Source organism: Miniopterus natalensis, chromosome 6 (genome assembly GCF_054644295.1).
Source record: "Miniopterus natalensis isolate mMinNat1 chromosome 6, mMinNat1.hap1, whole genome shotgun sequence".
Lineage (NCBI taxonomy): Eukaryota > Metazoa > Chordata > Mammalia > Chiroptera > Miniopteridae > Miniopterus > Miniopterus natalensis.
The window spans coordinates 26,728,222-26,750,036 of record NC_142086.1 but is presented as its reverse complement, the minus strand read 5'-3'; the positions used below and the strand labels follow the sequence as shown (position 1 = coordinate 26,750,036).

Sequence of the window (21,815 nt, the reverse complement as noted above, 5' to 3'; positions counted from 1 at the left end):
TTTCAATGAGAGTAAAGTGTAAGTCAAAAGGACAGAATAAATTAGAAGAAAGTATATCTCAACTATTTTTTTTTCATGAGCAACTCTGAATTAACCCTCCTGGGAACCAGTAACTTCTTAATTATTTACACCTATTCTGTATAAAAATGTACCTCTTTGCCCTGGCCAGGAAGCTCAGTTGGTTAGAGCATCATCCTGCTATGCCAAGGTTGCAGGTTCGATCCCAGGTCAGGGCACATACAAGAAACAATCAATGAATGCATAAATAAGTAGAACAACAAACGGACGTGTCTCTCTCTCACTCCTCTCTCTCTCCTTTCTTCTCTTTCCCTAAAATCAATAAAAATAAATATCTCAAAATATATAACTGGAATTTATATAAACTAAATGCATGTATCTTGTGACTACACTGTAGTCTATATGAGTACGGTTACCCTTAACAGTGACTTGTGTCCTTTTAACAGCTTCTCAAATCTGTTATTATATTTAGTTTTTTAGAGGCTAAGCCAAATTCCCTTCTTTTGTACTATAAATTGCAATGTTATTTGATTGTGGGCTGTTTCATTCTAAATATCAAAATAACTCATGAGTTGACCCTAAACAAAGATTAGTCATATCTGAAGATTAAAAAGCTATTATACCGACTGGCCAGCATGGATCAGTGGTTGAGCATGGACCTATGAACCAGGAGATCACTGTTCAATTCCCAGGCACATACCCGGGTTTCTAGCTCGATTCCCAATAGGGGGCGTGCAGGAGGCAGCCGATCAAAGACTCTCTCTCATCATTGATGTTTCTGTCTCTCCACTTACCACTGCAACAAAAAATATAAGATATCTAGGAATATATTTAACCAAGAAGGTAAAAGACCTGTACTTGGAAAAACTATAGGACATTGAAAAAAGAAAAACAGAGGAAAACACAAACAAGTGGAAATATATATCATGTTCCTGGATTAGAAGAATTAACATCGGTAAAATATCCATACTACTCAAAGCTATCTATAGATTAAACACAATCCCTATTAAAATAGCAACAGCACATTTCACAGATCTAGAACAAATATTCCAAAATTTTATATGGAACCAAAAAAGACCCCAAAGAGCCTCACCAATCTTGAGAAATAAGAACAACAATTGGCAGGATCACAATACCAGATATCTAACTATACGACAAAGTCATTGTAATCAAAATAGCCTGGTAATGGTGCAAGAACAGGCATATAGATCAGTGGAACAGAACAGAGACCCCAGAAATCAACCCATACCATTATGGTCAATTAATATATGACAATGGAGGCAAGAGCATACAATGGCATAAAGACAGTCTCTTCAATAAATGGTGTTGGGAAAATTGGACAAGTACATATAAAAGAAATAAAATGAATCACCAACTTATACCATGCACAAGAATAAACTCAAAATGGATAAAAGGCTTAAATGGAATTCAGGAGACCATAAAAATCCTAGAAGAAAACATAAGCAGTAAAATCTCAGACATTTCACACAGCAGTATTTTTGGTGACACATCTCCAAGGCAAGAGAAACAAAGGCAAAAATGAACAAATGGGACATCAAACTAAAAAGCTTCTGCACAGTGAAAGAAACTACCAACAAAATGCAAATGGAACCCACGGTATGGGAGAACATATTCACCAATGATACATCTAATAAGAGGTTAATTTCCAAAATATATAAAGAGCTTACAGTCCTGGCCAGTGTGACTCACTTGGTTGCAGCATTGTCCCATACACCAAAAGGTGGCAGGTTCCATTCCTGTTCAGGGCACATAACCAGGTTGCTGCTTCAATCCCCAGTTGGAGGCATGAGGGAGTCGCCCAGTGTCTCTCTCAAACCCATGTTTCTCTCTCTCTCCCTCCCTTTCTCTTTTTTTAAAAGTCGATTTTTAAAAAAAGAAAAAAAATTTATGCAACTCAACACTGGGAAGACAAACAATCTAATTAAAAAATGGACAAAGGGCCTGAATAGACACTTCTCCAAAGAGGACATACAGATGGCCAATATACATATAATGCTCAATGTCACTAATCATCAGAGAGATGCAAATTAAAACAACAATGAGGTATCACCTCCCACCTCCCAGAATGGCTGCCATCAAACAGTGCTGGTGAGATAGGGAGAAAAGGGAAACCTAATACACTGCTGGTGAGAATGCAGACTGATATAGCCACTGTGGAAAACAGTATGGAGTTTCCTCAAAAGTTAAAAATGGAACTGTCTTTTGACCTAGAGATCCCACTTCTGGGAATATATACTAAGAATCCTGAAACACCAATCAGAAAGATATATACACCCCTATGTTAATAATAGCATTATATACAATAGCTAAGACCTGGAAACAGCCTACTCAGTAGATGAGTGTATAAAAAAGCTGTGGTACATTTACACAATGAAATACTATGTGGCTGTAAAAAAGGAATTCTTACCCTTTGCAACAGCATTGATGGACCTAAAGATTATTACGCTAAGTGAAATAAGCCAATCAGAAGAAGACAAATATCGTATCTCACTTACATGTGGAATCCAATGAACAAAATAAAATGACAAACAAAATAGGTCCAGAGACATGGATTCAGTGGAACAGACTGACAGTTCTAGGAGGGGAGGCAAGTGGGGGGGGGGGGGGAGAGATTAACCGAAGAACATATATGCAAATATATATAGCCCAGGAAAATAGACAATACTGTGATGAAGGCCTGGGGTGGGGCAGAGGTTGGGCAGAGGGGGGAAATGGGGGACATCTGTAATACTGTCGCCAATAAAAATAAAAATAATTTAAAAAACAAAAAACATGTTCCATATTAACTTAAAAATTATTTCCAATATAAGCAGAAAATCATATACAGTATATAGAATGATCTCTATTATAATGCAAAAAAAACCATGTACAGAAAAAAATATGGAAGAATATACACAAAAAGTATTTAACAGTGATTATCTCTGAAAGGTAAGAGGTGATTTTTTTTTTAATATATTTTTATTGATTTCAGAGAGAGGAAGGAAGACAGAGAGAGAAAGAAACATCAATGATAAGAGAGAGTCATTGATCAACTGCCTGCTACACACCCCTTACTGGGGATCAAGCCCGAAACCTGGGCATGTGCCCTGACCAAGCCCGAAACCTGGGCATGTGCCCTGGTTCATGGTCGACACTCAATCACTGAGCCATGCTGGCCTGGCATAAGAGGTGATTTTTATTTTCATTTTTATGTTTTCTTATAGTTTCCAAATATTTAATTTTTTTTAATGGAATACCATGCAATTATTTAAAGGCAAGGAAAAAAACATTTATATGTTTTCATTGATTTTTTAGAGACAGAGAGAGGAAAAGGAATAGAGAAAAACATCAATGAGAGATATCATCAATCCACTGCCTCCTGCACGCCCCCTACTGGGGATCGAGCCCACAAGGGCATGTACAAACCCTGACCTCTTGGTTCCTAGGTCAATGCTCAATCACTGAGCCACACTGGCTGGGCAAGTAGAAAAAAAAAACAAAAAACATTTAAAACTTCAGAAAAACCTCTGCTTCAGCTTCCTGGTCAATATAGTAAATCTCTCACTCTAATATTGTATATAAATGGCAAGCAGATTTTGGGTACAACTACTGTTAATTTTTTCTATACTCATGTTTTTCTTAATGATTAGCCAGTCAAAAATATGTAAGCCTTTTTGCAACAATCTGACCTCTTCTTAGACAAGTTTTAATCACAGTCTCAACTGTGTACAATTAACAAAGATTCCAAGTATTAATGATTCAACAACGCATATATTACAATTCCATTACAAGAATCAAAATGGAATCCTAATACTTAAGTATTTTTCATTGTTTCATAATACTTTAAAGATTAAAATTTAATCTTTTAAGGCAAAATGGGTTCTAAGTCCCTTTTCTTTCAAGCTACACTTACATTAATAGAACAGTAATAACTTCTCAAAAAACAAGCTCAAGAACATTTATTTTACTTATTAACATTCAGATGTCATACTAAATAAGCTTTTTAACAAATCAATTCATACAATTATTCTGAGGTTTATTTCAAACCTAATTCATTATAATATATCCTCAAAAAGAAAATGCTATCAAAAGCAGATAATCCAGGAAAAAAATATATGCTGGATTCCACTGACACTTACAAATTGCTAACGTACACTTTCTTCTTATTATTGATTTGAAAAAGAGAGAGAGAGGAACACTGACTTGTTCCACTTAGTTATGCATTCACTGGTCACTTCCTGTATGTGCTCTGACAGGAGATCAAACCCACTACCTTGGCATATTGGGAAAATGTTCTAACCAACTGAGCCACCCAGCCAGGAACTAACATATACTCTTTAAACTATTCAGGCTAAAATGGTCTTTGCCATGTTCTTAATATAGAACTTCAGAATTTTAATCACTTAGGTGTTCAGATACTACATAGATATAAATCTATTATTTAAAGAAAACTGGGGGTCTGCCCACAGGTATGGCTATGACTTACCAAGGAAAAATAAATCTTTTTGATGGGTGGAGGTAGAAGAGGGCATAAAGGGGATAAATGGTGATAGGGGGGGAAAAATTAAATAAAAAGAGTATCAAGCTCCCCATGTGCAAATCCAAAAACTACGGATCTCCCCATTAGCAGAATTCAAAATATTCACACTCTTACTCCACATCTATCCAGAGAGATCAGCCTTGAATTAATCTACATCCAGCTTCTAACAAAAGACCAAGAATAATTTAGCGGATAATGATGTTCCAAAGAGTTAGCTATAAGGATAATGATTGCAGCACTGTTTATAATTTAAAAATTGCAAACAACTTAAAATTATAACAACAGGATATTGGTTAAATTAACAGTAATACTCTCATATAATGGAAGATAATGTAGCCATTAAAAATGTTTACCACTGTGGCCTGAGGAAAAATGTCCTCTAGGGCATAAAACAGTACTATAGAGATAGCCACATTTGGCTGGTCCAGAAACATGCAGGTAAACACTGGTTTTCCCCAGAAGTTTGTTCAGACTCTACAGATCTCAAAATTAACATGGGAAAATGCTCCAAGACCAACAAGCCCACTACAGTCAGGCTCCCATTTATAACTAAGATGGCCAAGATGAGGATCGTTTGATACTTCTAAATTAATCTTTTGCACACACAATTAGAAAAAGCCAGCTATATAATTAGGCCGAATGAATGCGGGGAAAAACACTATTAGAGACTGTATTACAACTTAAAAGGCTTCTCCCCTAAGTTAAAATGAAACTATATAAAAGGATTTAGATAAATGAATTGACCTATGACATTGTTTAGTTGTCAACCCAATTCTTCAAGGTATTAAAAATATCTGTCCTTATTTTAAAAAGGGAAAGATTTGGAACTTTACTTGTCAAGTACAGGTATAAATTGTAAATGTCTCCAAAAAAAAAAAAGAATTGGATTCAATTGTTCTCTTTTTGTGTCTGTCTATGTTTATATATGCACGTTGTAAATGTGAATTTTCTACCTTCAGATAATATGGTTAAAATTAATTTAAAGGCCAAAAAAAACCAATTAAAAAAAATTTTTTTGAATTAATTTAAAGGCAAGTGCTTATAAGAACTGGGTACCCACCTTGGCCAGGTGGCTCAGTTGGCTAGAGCATCGTCCCATGCACCAAAAGGTTGCACGTTCGATTCCTGGTCAGGGCACATACCTAGGTTGCAGATTTGATCCCCAGTTGGGGCACATATGAAGGCAACTGATTGATGTTTCTCTCTCTCTCTCTTTCCCTTCCTCTCTCTAAAATCAATAAACATATCCTTGGGTGAGGATAAAAAATTTTAAAACAGAATTGGGTACCCTAAAATTCCTAGAAATACAGACACTAGCACAAATGCTTTTCAAGCTTACATTATCTAAGGTTAATCCTTAGTAAATAAAAGCTAGCTTAAGTTTGTTGGTTTAAGTAAATCAGGCATGTCTTTATTTTGGGTTTTACAAAAAATAAGTCTATGTTAATAACTGGTATTTGTGTCTACGAAAATATTTCTAGAGGTTATAAAAGTGTCCAAGCTAAAGAATGTTAATTGACTACTTCTTAGTTTTCATTAGACATCGAGGTTTTTAAGGGTTAAAAAATCTCAGTATATCTAAGAAAACTTCTAGGATATATCATATGGGTAACCAATAGTTGTAAATTAAAAGAAGAGTAGGGGCAATGGGAAATCCAAGACAGCTGCTTGGTTCTTCCCTGCTCCCTGGCTCCCCATTTTTTTGTTTTTTGCATTCCTTCATGTACCAGAGTGCATTTAAGCAGGACTTAGATGAACTTATGAGCTCCCATTATTTAAAGGGGACATCTTATACTGTTGCCAAGGTTTGATAGTGTCATTTCAAGAAAATGCCAAGTTAATTGCTTCCTTCCATAGCAAGTTCCCAAAAGCAAAAACTTTAAAGATCATTGACTGCCACCTGGAGATTTTTGTTTTTTGGAAATGACATCAAATAAAAGACACTCTCCAACCTCATTAAAAGGGAACTTATCAGGCTCCTAATCACAAATGGACATCTACCCCTGTCAGTGGACATCAAAGACTCCTCGAGGACGAGAAGCCACCGACCCGAGGTAGACAGCTATCCTAAGAAATCAGCAAGGCCTGTGTACTTATGAATTGATATTGAACTCAGAATCCATTTTGTTTCCTTCTCTGTCTGCTAATGATATTCATCACGACAATTACACTTGTTCTTTGGGTTTCTCTATATACTCCAACTTTATGATTACTCAACTTGTATAAAAGATAACTGTTAAAACTCTTTCATAGCCTAAGTAAATGTTATACTAGATGCCAAGTACAAAAAAATGGGTCAGAAGGGAAAACTAGAATCATGATAGTTGACAGGATAGAAATAATCCAGAGTGGTGTGGTGTCGTGTCTGTCCCCCCCTTCGCAATGAAGGCCATAAGACTTGACCGCCTTCCATTCACCTGCCCTTCGCATTTTGGGAAAATTCTGCCTCAATCCAGATCCCATGGTTACAGTATTGTGCCATCCCCAATGGTCAAGGCGACATTGATACTGAGACTTCCCAGGAATGAGCCTTCCTAGCACTGTGAGATCACACTGACCAAAAGGTTAGTCATCAATGCATCCTTCGAATTTAGGAGTAAAAAGAGGAAGTGTGGATGAAAGTAACCTCACAGGGTAATCTGAATAAATTCCTAAGTGGGCAGGTATGGTGGGTAGTCATGCCCCAAGCCTGTAACTTCCTTGGAGAAAGTTTTTAAGCCAGCCCCATCCATATCCTTGTGTATCTAAGTTAACACACCTTTGAAATACCAGAATACCCCTCAAAGAGGGTATCAACCCTCATAACAATTTTTTTCATTTTTATTGATTTTTTTTTTTTTTTTGAGAGGAAGGGGGAGAGGAGGAGGGGGGCAGAGAGAGAGAGATTTGTTGTTCCACTTATTTATGCATTCATTGGTTGATTCTTGTATGTGCCCTGCAAGGGGATCAAACCCACAACCTTGGCATATTGGGACAACGCTCTAACCAACTGCTACTCAGCCACTGAAACCTCACAACATTCTGAGTGTACATAATCTTATTACCTATCCTATAATTCAATCCTCACCTTCCGTTCTCCAATCTTCCTTACATCCCCTCCTTAATTTCAAATGCATAAAAGAAGCTGCCAAACTGCTATTCTCTGGAGAATTTGAGATCTTGGTCCCTGACCTATGTTGTCAGTTTGGCTCAAATACTCTTTTTTTTTTAATGGTTACCGCTGCTTCCCTGGTGTACTTATGCATGTCCAATACATGTAAAGTATTCAATGCATATCTACTGAACAATACCTTAAATTTGATTTAGGAAATGATGTTCACAACATAGTTAAGTAGAAAAGGTAAATTATAAAACAGTACTTTGTGGTTTTCTTTTATATATATATATATTTTTTTTTTTTTTTAATATATCTTTATTGATTTCAGAGAGAGGAAAGGAAAGGGATGAGAGAGTCATTGATCGAGCCCGCAACCCAGGCATGTGCCCTGACCGGGAATCGAACCCCAATCGCCTGGATCCTAGGTGGACGCTCAACCGCTGAGCCATGCCCGGCCGGGCTTTATATATTTAAAATAGTTGTTTATTATAAATAGATATACAGAGAGGCAAATTAAAAGGCTATACACCAAAGTGTTAATTTTGATTGTGTCTGGGTAGTCTTCTTTTTGCTCAACTGAATTTTCTAATTTCTCTGCAACAAATGAGCTTTGTTTTGCTTGTTTTGTAGGAAAGCAAGCAAGAATTTACTGACCACAGTAAAAACACTTAGGACAGTGAAACAAGGAAGGGCATAGAAGAAGCAACAGGAGAGCCTAGGCTGGGCAGCTTTGGCTCACTGGAAAGTCAGATAAAAGGGGGCCTTGGAGACAGGTTCAGGGGATTATCCCAGAACAAGCTGCCACTGCCCAATGCTCCCCCGGTTGCAAGTCTTGTGGGGTCCCCTGGAATTTAGGAGATACATGCCTGTGGGGGAAGGAGAAGGGAAGGGAATGGCATGGGCATGCTCCCTGGAGGGAGAGCACCTGGAACAAACCAGTTTTGCTTCAGAAATATTTTTTAAATACTTTAAACTCAAATGGTATCAGTGTCTTGTCCTTATATCCATCAAAGCTCTAATTCTTTCAGTAATTTATTTCCCTAGCTGGCTTAAGAAAAAGCAGTATTATAAACTACTAACATGAATTTAGTACACTAATTTTCTAAGACATTCTACATTTTTAAAATGCAGTAGTACCGGCATATTCTCCCTCCCAGGAGCACACCCATGCCTTACCCCTCCCCTTCTTCTTCCCCCACAGGCATGCATCTCCCAAACTCTAAGGGACCCCACAAGACTTACAACCAGGGGAGCAATGGGCTGTGAGTGGCAGCCTGTCCCGAAATAAACCCCTGAACCTGTCCATAAGGCCCCTTTTTCTTTGACTTCTAAGTAAGCCAAAGCGGCCCAGTCTAGGCTCATTTCCCCATCTAGTCTCTTTCCTGTTGCTTCCTCTGCCCTAGGCCCGTCCTTGTTTCACTATCCCCAGCTTTTATAAACATTCTCTAAAAATCACTAAATAGGTATAAAATATGTGTATATTATTGTTGAACAACTAAATAAATATATTACAAATAATGAGAAACATTTAAAAAGGAAAGGGGGACCCTGGCCAGTGTGGCTCAGTTGGTTGAAGCATCGTCCTGTACACTGAGGGGTCAAGGGTTCAATTTCCGGTTGGGGCACATACCTGGACTGTGGGTTCAATCCCTGGTCAGGGTATGTAGGGAAGGCAACTAATCAATGTTTCTCCCTTGCATCACTATTTCTCTCTCTCTCCCCACTTTCCTTTCCTCTCTCTCTAATCAATAAAAACATATCCTCAGACATGGATTTAAAAAATAAATAAAAAATAAAAATATAAGAAAAGGGAGAATGCTGGAATAAGTCTTGTGGTGTTGAATCAGAATTGGAAGTACTGGTATTAAATTCATGGTTTCTACAGGTGTACAGATAAGTAGACAGAGAAATTAATATAGAGATGTGTATATGTTTATGGGTTAATATACATATATTTTTCTATTCCTATCTATTGAGAGAGCCTAGATACTATGACACCCCTGCAGCAATGAGCATACCTAGCACCCAGACCTGGATTCCTAAATACTATTCTTCAATAAAAAGAACCAGGGCTCCTTGGAAAGTATCTTGTAGTAGCAGAAAGTAAGAAAGTGCTCAAAAAAAAGATAAGAGCAGGTCAAAAGGGCACAGGAGCCCACCTGAAAGATCTCCCAAAACCTAAACTGGAAAATTTTGACTAACAAAACCAATAACAGTATAGTACATTATAATTCATAGAATAAAATAAATATGTATGAATCCATATTGATACAATTAAATAATTTAATTAATAAATAAGGGGGAAGAGAGACAGCTCACCCTTACATACTAATTTCAATTAATAAATATAAAGGGAGTGCAGGAAATAGAAAATCACCCATGGAATATCATATATTAACAGTTAAAGGCAAGATCCACTGCAAGAAGCTAAAACAGTGGTTGAAAGTTTAAGAGAAAGCACACTTGCATAGATTCAAAGTATCTCTCCCAAAGTATCTATTTATTACAAAGGGAAGGAGTAATTTTACAATGAAGTAACCAGGCAAACACCATCTTAAGCAGGTGATCAAGACTGACAACACCAATAATAAGACATATGATCATCACGTACCCCCTGATAGATTGTGAAGGGTACATCACTTCTGTCGTATTCTTCGCAAAAAGCCATAACCTTAATCTAATTATAAGAAACTTGAGACAAACCAAAATGAGGGATATTTGACAAAATACTAACCAGTATTCTTTAAAAGTGTCATAATCATGAAAGAAAAAAAGACTGAAGAACTGTCATAGACTGCAGGAAATCAAGAAGACATGACAACTAAATATAATGTGGGATCCTTGATTGAATCCTGGAACAGAAAAATGATATTAGTAGAAAAACTGAAGAAATCTAAATAACGTCTAATGTTGTCTAATGTTTAACTTCAAGTATTGTACTAACCCAGGGATGAAAAAAATTAATTAATTAAATACAGTATTGTAGCCCTGGCCGGGTAGCTCAGTTGGTTACAGCGTTATCCCAGTACACCAAGGTCTCAGGTTCAATGCCCAATCAGGGCACATAAAAGAATCAGCCAATGAATGCATAAATAAGTGGAACAATAAATCGACATTTCTTCTCTCTAAAATCAATAAATTTAAAAAAAAAATAAAGTATTGTACCAATGTTAATTTCTTAATGTTCATCATTGTACTAAGGTTATGTAAGATACTAACATTGGGGAAAGTTGAGTGAAAGGTAGACAAGAACTGTACTATTTCTGTAACGTTTCTTTAAATCTAAAGTTACTTAAAAAAAAGTTAAAATTACTGTAGTACACCTAAAAATAAGAAAGTGAAATGATTTACTCAATATTATGAATTTCTAATGGTGGAATCTCAGATTAAATTGCATGAAGCAACAGCGTAAAGGAGAGTATTAAACAGAAAATAAGTAGTAGTCAGTACACAGGTATTTAAAACTGAGTACACAAAAAATAAATAAAAATAAAAATAAAAAAATAAAACTGAGTACAGTAGCAACATAAGATTTTTTTTTTAACCTCCCTCATTTACCGCACTTAAGCTAAATCCAGAATTTTACATAAAGAAACCAGGTCACAATTCCAAAGTGTTGAGTTCAGTTCAGGGCAGCTTCCCTATTCTGTTCATTAAACTTTGGGACATTGAAACACAGGCTAAGGGAGATGATTAGATAGAAAGTATTGCTCTAGTCATTTACTTCCCAGCCTACCAAAAAAAAAAAAAAAGAAACCACATGCTGGCCAATGCGGCTCAATTGGTTGAGCATAGTCCTATGCACCAAAAGGTTGCCTGTTCAATTCCTGGACAAGGCACATGCCTGGTTTCAGGATAGATCCCCAGTAGGGGGGAGTGCAGGAGGCAGCTTATAAGATCTCTTGCTCTCACATAGATGTTTCTCTCTTTCTCTCTCTCTCATTTCCTCTCTCTAAATAACAAAAAGAAACCACATCCTGAATATCTGAAGTAAACCAAGGCAGAAATAAGAGTACCTATTTCTTATAAGGGTCTATAAGGGTCTCCTGATTCCCTTTCATAGCCCTCCTTGTTCCACAAAATGTATCAAATTAAAGGTCTCTGTGCCAAATTAAAGTCTTCTGTGTATAATTTGGAATGCTTCAGAAAAAAGTGTCTAATAAATTATTACAATGTAAATTATTATAATGTAAATACTACTGCATTTAAATCACAAAATTCTAGAGGAAAAAAGATCACCTTTCTAAAAATGGATTAATTTTTGAAACACTTCCTAAGTAAGTAGAAACTTTGTTTTGCTACTCTTGGCTTATAGAAAATGAATGAATGAATGAATGAATGTTTAAAAGGACATATTCCAAACAGTAATTTCAGCACATAACTTGAATATAACTCTTATACATTTACAGTACTATAATGAATGAACATGAGGCACTCTAATACATTGAGTTATCAAAGAAATACTGTCTTATGTTTTATATAAAATCTAAAATGAGGCCTGGAAAGTATACTGGTACTCTTACAATAATTTAAACAAGGCTGGTCCCAGAGAGGGTTCCCTGGCTAACCCTCAGTTAATTAGGATACACCATTCTTCAAAAAACAGTAATTAATTACAGTTTTACAATATTTTCTTTAAATTTTTTTTAAAAGACAAATAGCAAAATACTTTCAATATCAGTAACTCTAAAGATAATGAACAGGTTAAAAGGAAAACTCATGCATACCTTATGTAACTCAGAAGATGAAGACTTTTTCCTTTTTCCTTCTGTGACAATTTCTACAAAGACATGGTAATAGTTATCATTTAATATCTAAATGAGATAAACAATGCCATAAAACCTTTCACAGCCATCCTTTGCTTTAAACTAACTTCTTGATAGATTTAGAATTTACATTTTGATACATTTCACAGAACCTGATGGACTAAAAACATAAAGGTCAAAAAATAATCAAAAGTAGCAGAGCCCAGCCTGGCATGGCTCAACAGTTGAGCATCGACCTATGATCCAGGAGATCAAGGTTCGATTCCCGGTCAGGGCACATGCTCAGGTTGTGGGCTCCATCACCAGTCAGGGGTGTGAAGGAGGCAGCCGATCAATGACGACTCTCTCATCATTGATGTTTCAACTCTCTCTCCCTCTCCCTTCCTCTCTCTGAAATCAATAAAGATATATTAAAAAAAAAAAAAAAAGAGTAGCAGATTCTCACACAAAATGTCTCCATTAAACAATATATCTACGATGATAATTTTTTTTTTAAAAAGAGTCAAACCTGCCTCTAAGAACTAAAAAGAAGTTCTCTGGCAAAAGTCCTAACATCCAATAGGTGTTTAATGAATATTGGTTGAACCATATAACCAGATAAATTATCAAATTCTTATGATTGGGTTGGGGGGAACAGGGGTGACAAAGCAGAAATTGAGAGCTAGAAGTTGGAAATATTTTACAAAAACACTTTAATTCTACTACATATTTAATCATCTATGCACCTCGGAACAGCTTAAGTCTTTCTTCACCAATATTTTTTAGACTTCCTGTAAATTTTTTTTTTTTTTATTCTTTCATTTAATCGGCAAATATTGATTGAATGTCTATCATTTGCCTGGCACTGTATTAGGTAATGAGTACAGTGCAGTGAGCAAACTAAATACAGTCTAAGCTTTCCTGTAACTTACAATTTACTGGAATATATCACATAATAATATTATATTTCATAATAAAAATGAATGGTAGAAATCCACACCTGTATGGTCATCTATTTATGACAAACACATCACTACGATTCAGAGGTAAAGGGATGATCTTTTCAATAAGTAATGCTGAGGCAATTTGATAACCAAATGGGAAAATAAACCTTAACCTCTACCTCACACTATACACAAAAATTAACTTTAAATGGATCACAGATTCAAATGTCAAAGAGAAAACAAATAAAGCTCCTAGAATAAAAAGGAAAGGAATAGCTTCATGATCTTGAAGGTAGACCAAGATTTCTCAAACAAGACACAAGTAATATTATTCATGAAGAAAAAGATTAATAAACTTTACTTCATTAAAATTAAGAAATTCTATTCATCAAACCTCATCATTAAGAGAGTGAGAAGGCAAGCCACAGACTGAACAAAAAGATTATTTATAATACATATATCTATGAATAGCAGGGTGACTACAGTTAACAATACTGTATAATTCAAACACCTGACTCATAACTAGAATGTATAAAGAACTCCTACAAAGCAAAGGCGAGACAACCCAATCTTCAAACTGGATAAAAGTCCTAAATAGGAAGTACCTGGGAGGAAAGGAATATTGACTGGAACAGGATACAAGTCAGCCTTCTGAGATGCTGGAAATGCTCTATATCTTGATCTAGGTGATGACTACACAGGTATATGTATATAAGTATTAAAAGTCATCAAGCTATATATTAAAACATGTATAAATTTTTTTTTAAATAACAAAATTCAAAAAATAAAGATATGTATACTCTGCCATATGTAATACAACTTAAAATTTTTTTTAATTTTTTAAATAACAATTATAATGAACTATAGTTTATCCCGAAATCTATATAGTGAAAAAAATTTATCTTAAGTTCATAATATATAATACTGACTTCACTATATTCATTTCTTGAAGCAAACATTGATGTAAAAATTATTTTAACCTCTCTATATAAGCTTTCGATCATTTTAAGTAGTTTTTAATAAAATAGCATTGCTTAGAGACTACCAAAAATAAATAAATAATTTTTAAATAAATGGTAAGAGTTAGAGGAGAGGGGCATTGTGAGGCTGGGTGAAAAGGGTGAAGGGATTAAGAAAAAAAAACCTCATAGGCAGGTAACAACAATGTGGTGATTACCAGAGGGAGAGAAGGGTTGGGAGGGAGGTTGAAGAGGGAAAAGGGGGTATAAAGAGTGATGAAAGGAAACTTGATTTGGGGTGGTGAACACACAATACAATATACAGATGATGTATTATAGAATCATACCCCTGAAACCTATATAATTTTATTAACCAGTGTCACCCAATAAATTCAGTTAAGTAAATAAACAAATGGTAAGAAATCTGTTTACCCTTAACTTATATAAATTTACTTTCTAGTCCATTTTTTTTCCCTAGAGAACACACTGCCTCTTTTTCTTGTGGTTTCAGTTGCTCTAAACATTCAGAGAAACCTCTCCAGTAACAAACTATATAAGTGATCCCTGAAAGTATAGTCTTTCTCTAGTCATTTTTAAATTTAATAACATGTATTTTTTAAAAAGGAATATTAATTGCTTAAATTATAATTTATAGATTACTATTCCCAAAGTGATTCACTGAGTTAAAAGTGCTTCTACACTGTTTTGTAGCATGTTATCCTATTTCTTTAATTAATACTACTGTGACTTCCCAAAATTTTAGGGGTTTTTATAATTGAGTTGCTCCATCTTATACCAAGTTGGTTTTGGAGTATTTTAATAAACATATGATGTGCCTCTACTTGTGATTATCTGGTATAGCATAATGCTCAAGAGTACATAGTGCTTATTAGCTGTCACCTCTCTAAGATTCAGTTTCTCGTCTCTAAAACAGGGCAGGATATGCAGCTTTTTTCCTTTTCTTTTCTTTTCTTTTTTGAGAGAGAGAGAGGTGAGAGAGAAACATCAGTCGGCTGCCTCCCACAAGTATCCCAACTGGGAATCAAGCCCGCAACCTGGGTATCAAACCAGCCACCTTTTGGTGTACAGGACAATACTCCAGCGAACTAAGCCACACCAACCAGGTAGGATACCCAGCTTTTCAACTGTTAAGATTAAAGTGAGATAGTCTATATTAAAATATTTAGCATTAAAATATTTAGCATTATGTCTGTCATAGTTAATACAAAATAAGTGGTAACTATTATTATGTTTTACATTAAAATATACTTCTTTAAGAGACTTCAGCAGCATATATTAGTATTATCATATAGGAAAATCTCTCTAATTAGTCTCCTCCTAAATATATGAGTCAAACAATTAAAAGCATGACTTTTTCCCAAGTAACTTCTGGAATCACTCATTCACTTATTTATTCCATAAACATTTATTTAGGATAATAGTAATTACTACTGTCAGGCATTATGCTAAGTACTTTACAGAAATTATTTTATTTAATCCTTATAAAAGTCTCATGAAACCAGTAAAAGTATTATCTCTACAGATGAAGAATTTAGGTTTGAAGAATCCAAATAACTTGCCCAAGGTCATCATGTTGGTCCATCACTGATCTGATTCCAGAGATAGTATTCTTAACCAGTGTACTCTAGGCATGCTGGATGCTATGGAGATTAAAGACGAGTAAGACAGTCCCTGTCACAAATTAACAGTAAAACAGCACAGACTAAACAATTCAGCAAGCTAGAATACATTATGAAATCTGATAAACATCACACAAGAAGTGCAGAGACACCTGGAAATTCAGAACTAGGTATAACTTTTTTTAAGTTTTAGTTAACTAAGAGATAGTTCTTTAAAAGGCATAATTGAACTGAGCTTTGAGGTAAGTTTTAGATAATGGGTAAGTTTTAGACAGGCAGCTAGGATGAAACAGCTCACATCAGCCAGCCTCCTAAATTAATGAAGGTTCACATTAGATTTCCCCATCTGGGAGACAGGTTTAAGACAGCACCATAACAAAGTGCGAGTCTAGATCTTTGCAGCTACTCAATCCTACCCATAACCCATTTCCTGTGTTACCATGTGCCTCTAATCTACTTTCCAATCCTCTGCCTTCCATCATCAGGCCTGGGAATGACATTCACCGCCCTAGATGTGAATACCTAGAGCCTTACATCTCTTATGTAATTCAACTCTACCCTTTCATCTACATTCTTCTCTATCTCTTCCTTAGCCCACTAAATTCCTTTCTAGAGTAATACTATTTCCTTAAATTCTGAATCTTTTCCTTGAACATGTCCTCCACCTTAGTTTAACTGAATCCTAGCTTTTTATTGACTACACTATTTTTTTAAGACACTCTCTCAAGAAGATTCTTCTCCCACTTACAAAATTAGGAATAAACAATCTCCTCCCTCAACCACCATTTCCAATGAATATTCTATCTTTATTGCAATAATTCCTTTTTTTAAAATTCCCATAAATTGGATATATTATCTCATCCATACTTGTGACTGCCATGTACTGAGCCAAGACCAGCTCTCTAACATTCCTAGAATATTTTGATACTTGACTCATAGTTTTCCTCTCTGCCATCACTCTAAATCTCTAACACTTCCTTTTTTTTTTTTAATATGTCTTAATTGATTTCAGAGAGAGGAAGGGAAAGAGAAAGAGAGAGAGACAGAAACATCAATGATGAAAGAATCATTGATCGGCTGCCTCCTGCATGACCCCTACTGGGGATCGAGCCCGCAACCCAGGCATGTGCCCTGACTGGGAATTGAACCACAATCTCCTGGATCATAGGCTGATGCTTAACCACTGAGCGATGCCAGCCATTAACACTTCTATTAATCAACTTACTCAATACAAAGAACTTACCTTAATTTACTCTATTTTAACAAACTTCCTCTACACGTCCCCATTTCAGAAATATACACTTATGAATGGATTTAAGGAATCGTGTTGCACCTTTCAAATTCTCAAATAAGAACCTCTCATTCTACAACATACTGTCCTATGACCCTTCCATTTCCTCACTCACATTGAACCCCCACATTGAACCCTCACATTTTTTGCCCCCACATCTTGTCATACCCTTTAACCCTAACTAAAACTAAATTCATTTTGCCCTCGCCAGTGTGACTCAGAAGTTAGAGAGTCAGCCCTTGCACTGAAGGGTCACAGGTTTGATTCCCAGTCAAAAGCATGTACCTGGCTGCAGGTTCAATCCCTGGCCCCGGTCAGGGCATGCACAGGAGGCAGCCAATCAATGTGTCTCTCTCACATCAATGTTTCTCTCCCCCTCCCTCCCTCCCTTCCACTCTCTAAAAATCAATGGGAAGAATATCCTCTGCCTTTTGGCTCTCTGAGCAAGCACAACAGTGGTAGGCAAGAACAAGTACCTTACAAAAGGCACTAAAAAGGGAGCCAAGAAGAAAGTGGTTGATCCATTTTCTAAGAAAGATTGGTATGATGTGAAAGCACCAGCTATGTTCAATACAAGAAATATTGGGAAAACACTAGTCACAAGAACTCAAGGAACCAAAATCGCATCTGATGGTCTCAAGGATCGTGTATTTGAAGTGAGCCTAGCTGATCTGCAGAATGATGAAGCCACATTTAGAAAATTCAAGCTAATTACTGCGGATGTTCAGGGCAAAAGCTGCCTCACTAATTTCCATAGCATGGACCTTACCAGAGACAAAACGTGCTCCATGGTCAAAAAGTGGCATACCAGCACTGAAGCTCATGTTGAAGTCAAAACTACCAATGGTTATTTGCTTTCTCTATTCCGTGGGTTTTACTAAAGAACACAACAATCAGATTCAGAAGATCTCTTATGCTCAGCATCAACAGGTTCACCAATTCTAGATGATGATAGAAATCATGACCTAAGAGTTACAGAAAAATGACTTGAAAGAAGTGGTCAATAAACTGATTCCAGCATTGGAAAATACATAGGAAAAGCTTGCCCATCTTTTACCCACTCCATGATGTCTTTGTCAGAAAAGTCAAAATGCTGAAGGAGCCCACATTTTAACTGTGAAAACTCATGGAGCTTCATGGTGAAGCTAGCATTTCTGGAAAAGAGACTGGGGATGAGACAGGTGCTAAAGTTGAATGAGCTGATGGATATGAGCCCCCAGTCCAAGAATCTGTTTAAAATTCAGGCACTTAATGGTGACAAATAAAAAATCCTATTTGTAAAAGAAAGAAAAGAAAAATTATCCTTGGGTGAGAATTAACAAAATAAAAAAAACTAAATTCATTTTTTCCCCAAATTCTTTCTGGACTACTTAACACTGCTGAAGAAAATCACATAATTGTAGTAACTGTAGCTACTACTACTGCAAATTCAAACTTGTTTTAACAAAGATTTTTAAATTACTTAATAGTTCTTATATTTATCCCTAATTGACCTACTACTCTATATTGAGCTCCCAATACCACTTGAAAGTCTCTATCAAAATATGGTCTTGCCTCCTATTCCACTAGATCCTCAAAATGAAACTGGGGAAGGAGGAAAGTGTTTCGAAATCAAGCAAGTCTGAGAAACTGCATATTCAGTCACTCTCTTTGGGAGGCACAATGTACAGAACCAGGGCAAAGGCTCTGAAAAAGTCTGCAGTAAATAAAAATCTTCTTGTAACTACAGTTGTCAAACACAATTGTCCATGGAACCTTTTTTCCAAGTAGGCTCACTAATGTCCTGTGACAGTAGACAAGGTTAAAATTATAAATTTGTAGTCAAAAAGACCAGGTTTTGAACCTTGGCTTGCTTCTAACTGTTGCTTACAGTTGCTTACCCTCTCTAAGTCCCAGCCTGGCCATTTGCAAATTAGAAATAATAAATAACCACCCTATGAGGCTTCTGAAATAATTAAACATTTATAAAATTCTTAGCACACTTGTTAGTACCTAAGTATTAAAAAAAAAAAATGTGCAGCCCTGACTGGGTAGCTCAGTTGGTTAAAGCATCGTCCTGATATACCAAGGTTGTAAATTCAATCTCCCATCTGGGCACATACAAGAAGCAACCAATAAATGCATAAGTAAGTGGAACAACAAATTGATGTCTCTCTCTCTCTCTCTCCCCCTCCTCTAAAAAAAATTTTTTTTTTAATATATCTTTATTGATTTCAGAGAGAGGAAAGGAGAGGGAGAGAGAGAGACAGAAACATCAATGATGAGAGTCATTGATCGGCTGCCTAGCCCACAACCCGGGCATGTGCCCTGACCGGGAATCGAACCCCGATCACCTGGATCCTAGGTCGACGCTCAACTGCTGAGCCACACACCTGGCTGGGATAAAAAAATTTTTAAATAAAAAAATATGTACACTTAAAAGAAAGTGAACACAGATCTTGAAGAATGTTGTCTGAATCAACCAGATGAAAACCTAAAAGTTTACTTGAACTCTCCTGTTTTAATTCAAAAACTCATTTATAAATTGTGATCTATAACTCTAATATATGTTATACTTTTTTTTATTGTTGTTTAATGTTTCTAATGGTCATTCTCCCTTGAATGACCCATGAATTTAATTATTATTTTATTTAACTATCAGTAAACCTGTCTCTGGTGCCAATACTTTTTTTAATCTGTCCCTATCTAATTTACTGCTTTTGATATGCTGTGAACTTGGAAATAAGGTAATCATGCTTATAAATAATTTTTAAATATAGATTCAATGTACTCTGAAGAAAGGCTTGAGAAGCTTCTCATGAGTGCATTTTAAACTGAGGTAATGACTAGCCCTAAAGTTGTGTTAGGAAGCACACAAAGGACATCACATAAACAGTGTGCATTTTCTGAATGTGTCCTAAAATTTTACTTCAATGTTTTAGGGGAGGAAGAAAGTACTTAAATACAAATGCTATGATTTACTGGAGGCATACACACACACATCTCTGTATCTATATATGCATTTTCAAAGGAAAGAGTATCTCTAAAATACACACACACACACACACACACACACACAAAATGACTCTGGTTGTTTATGAAAGGGATTTCAGGTTTTCAACTGCTTCAGGAAATGTCCCAGAGGTCTGTGTTCACTCTCCTTTTCCGATAAGGACAGGAAACAAAGTTTGAGGTGCCTTGCCACAAGGGCACTCCTAAGTAAATTTGGAATTAAGGCTGTCTCTGCAAAAACAAACAGTACAAAAGAAATGACAAAAGGGGAGGGCAGATGCCTGGTGGAGGGGATTAATGAGGGGGAGTACACTTGTAATACTTTCAACAATAAAGATAAATTATTTTTTAAAAAAAGGAAATGAGAAAACAAAACAAAATAATTGATTCATCAGGTGTTCGTTTGAGATGTAGTACCCAAGACTGAAGATGGTAATTTAAGCCATAAAGCATCCCAGGGCACCATAGCTCAGTTCCTTAGAGCCTCCTCCTGATCGCCAAGGTTGAGGGTTCAATCCCTCATCAGGTCAGGGCACATGCAAGAAACAACCAATGAACGCATAAATAAGTAGAACAACAAAAATTGCTCGCTCTCTCTAAAAAAAAAAAAAAAATCAATAAATAAACCATAAGGCAATTTCAAAAACAAAATATGCCGAGAATAAAAACACAACGAAAGGACCGCTTTAAATCCTTTGTTAGACTTTTTTTAATCACTATTGGAAGAAGCACAAGGAGGCTGGAAAAGTAAGATTAAGCGCGTCAGTTCAGACGGAGGAAAACGTGTTGCAGCATTTATCTCACTAATGAAGAGTCAATTAGCAAGCCCCGCCTTTCACCTTTGCAGCCTCGGCTACCTACTGGGAGGTAAGGGGGTAAGAAAGAGGCAAAGTCAAGATCAAAGGAACAGAAGGAAGCCGGGTCAGGCGCGGAGGAGCTGGAAATGAAACTGGAAGATTGGGCATTACGAGGAAGGCGTGGCAGCACCGCGGCGAGCCAGCCGGGAAGACGTGCGGGCGATAAGGCTCCTGCAGGATGCTCCCGACGCGAGGAAAGAATGAAAGGGTGTCGGGGTGAAGAGCTGCGGAGGCTTCGGTGACAGCGCCCACCCCGTGCGGACTCGCAGGGGCGGCGCGACCCAGGAGGCTTCCATTGTGCGCGCCCCTCGGCTCCCTGCGCTGCGCCCCCCACCCCGCCCCCGCCAGGGCCCGAGCCCTCGCGGCTCAGCTGCGGGGCCGCAGCGCCCGTCGCCGCCCGCGCCTCGCATCTGCCCGAGGCAGGAGACGATCTGCTCAGCCCTCCTCCCACCCTTTCTCACCCGGTGAAGGTCGACGTCGCCCGGCCTTCCCCTTTTCCATCTTCTCCTCCTGCTGCTGTAGTCGCAGTTGCAGTCGCTGTCACCTCAGGACCCCTCAGGCTGGGGGAGGGAGGGGGAGGGGAGAGAGGAGAAAAAAAAAAAAAAAAAAACACAGGAAAGTGTCAACCGCGCTTGCGCAAGAGTCGTCGCGTGCCCTCCGACCGGAACTCTGCCGTCCCTCCCACCTCCACCCGGAAATTACTTCCTCGGGCTTGTTTGCTCTGCGGGTTGCC

General features: G+C 37.0%; 1 protein-coding gene, 1 non-coding gene and 2 pseudogenes across 8 annotated transcripts in view; 2 read left to right on the top strand and 2 right to left on the bottom strand.

Moving 5' to 3' along the window:
- The window catches only part of SENP7 (SUMO specific peptidase 7), a 106,653-nt gene extending 85,058 nt beyond the window's left edge, over window positions 1-21,595 (bottom strand). For 2 of the 7 annotated variants that reach the window (XM_016199688.2, XM_016199689.2), the window contains exons 1-2: window positions 21,544-21,595; window positions 12,383-12,435 (exon numbers count right to left, since the gene is read on the bottom strand). In XM_016199688.2, coding sequence (XP_016055174.2) covers window positions 12,383-12,435; window positions 21,544-21,583 — 93 coding nt within the window. In that variant the 5' untranslated portion in view covers window positions 21,584-21,595. Of the gene's footprint in view, window positions 1-10,389; window positions 10,508-12,382; window positions 12,715-13,949; window positions 14,038-21,543 lie in introns of those variants that run through there. The other 5 variants (XM_016199693.2, XM_087818120.1, XM_016199691.2 and 2 more) reach the window with 4 other exon arrangements.
- On the top strand, window positions 11,262-11,395 carry LOC148092863 (small nucleolar RNA SNORA36 family). Its single transcript, XR_015714756.1, has one exon. It is a non-coding gene; the product is annotated as a small nucleolar RNA SNORA36 family (small nucleolar RNA).
- On the bottom strand, window positions 14,784-14,883 carry LOC148092862 (small nucleolar RNA U3; annotated as a pseudogene).
- Window positions 16,200-18,432, top strand: LOC107527092 (small ribosomal subunit protein eS1 pseudogene; annotated as a pseudogene).
- Window positions 21,596-21,815: the final 220 nt, after the last annotated feature.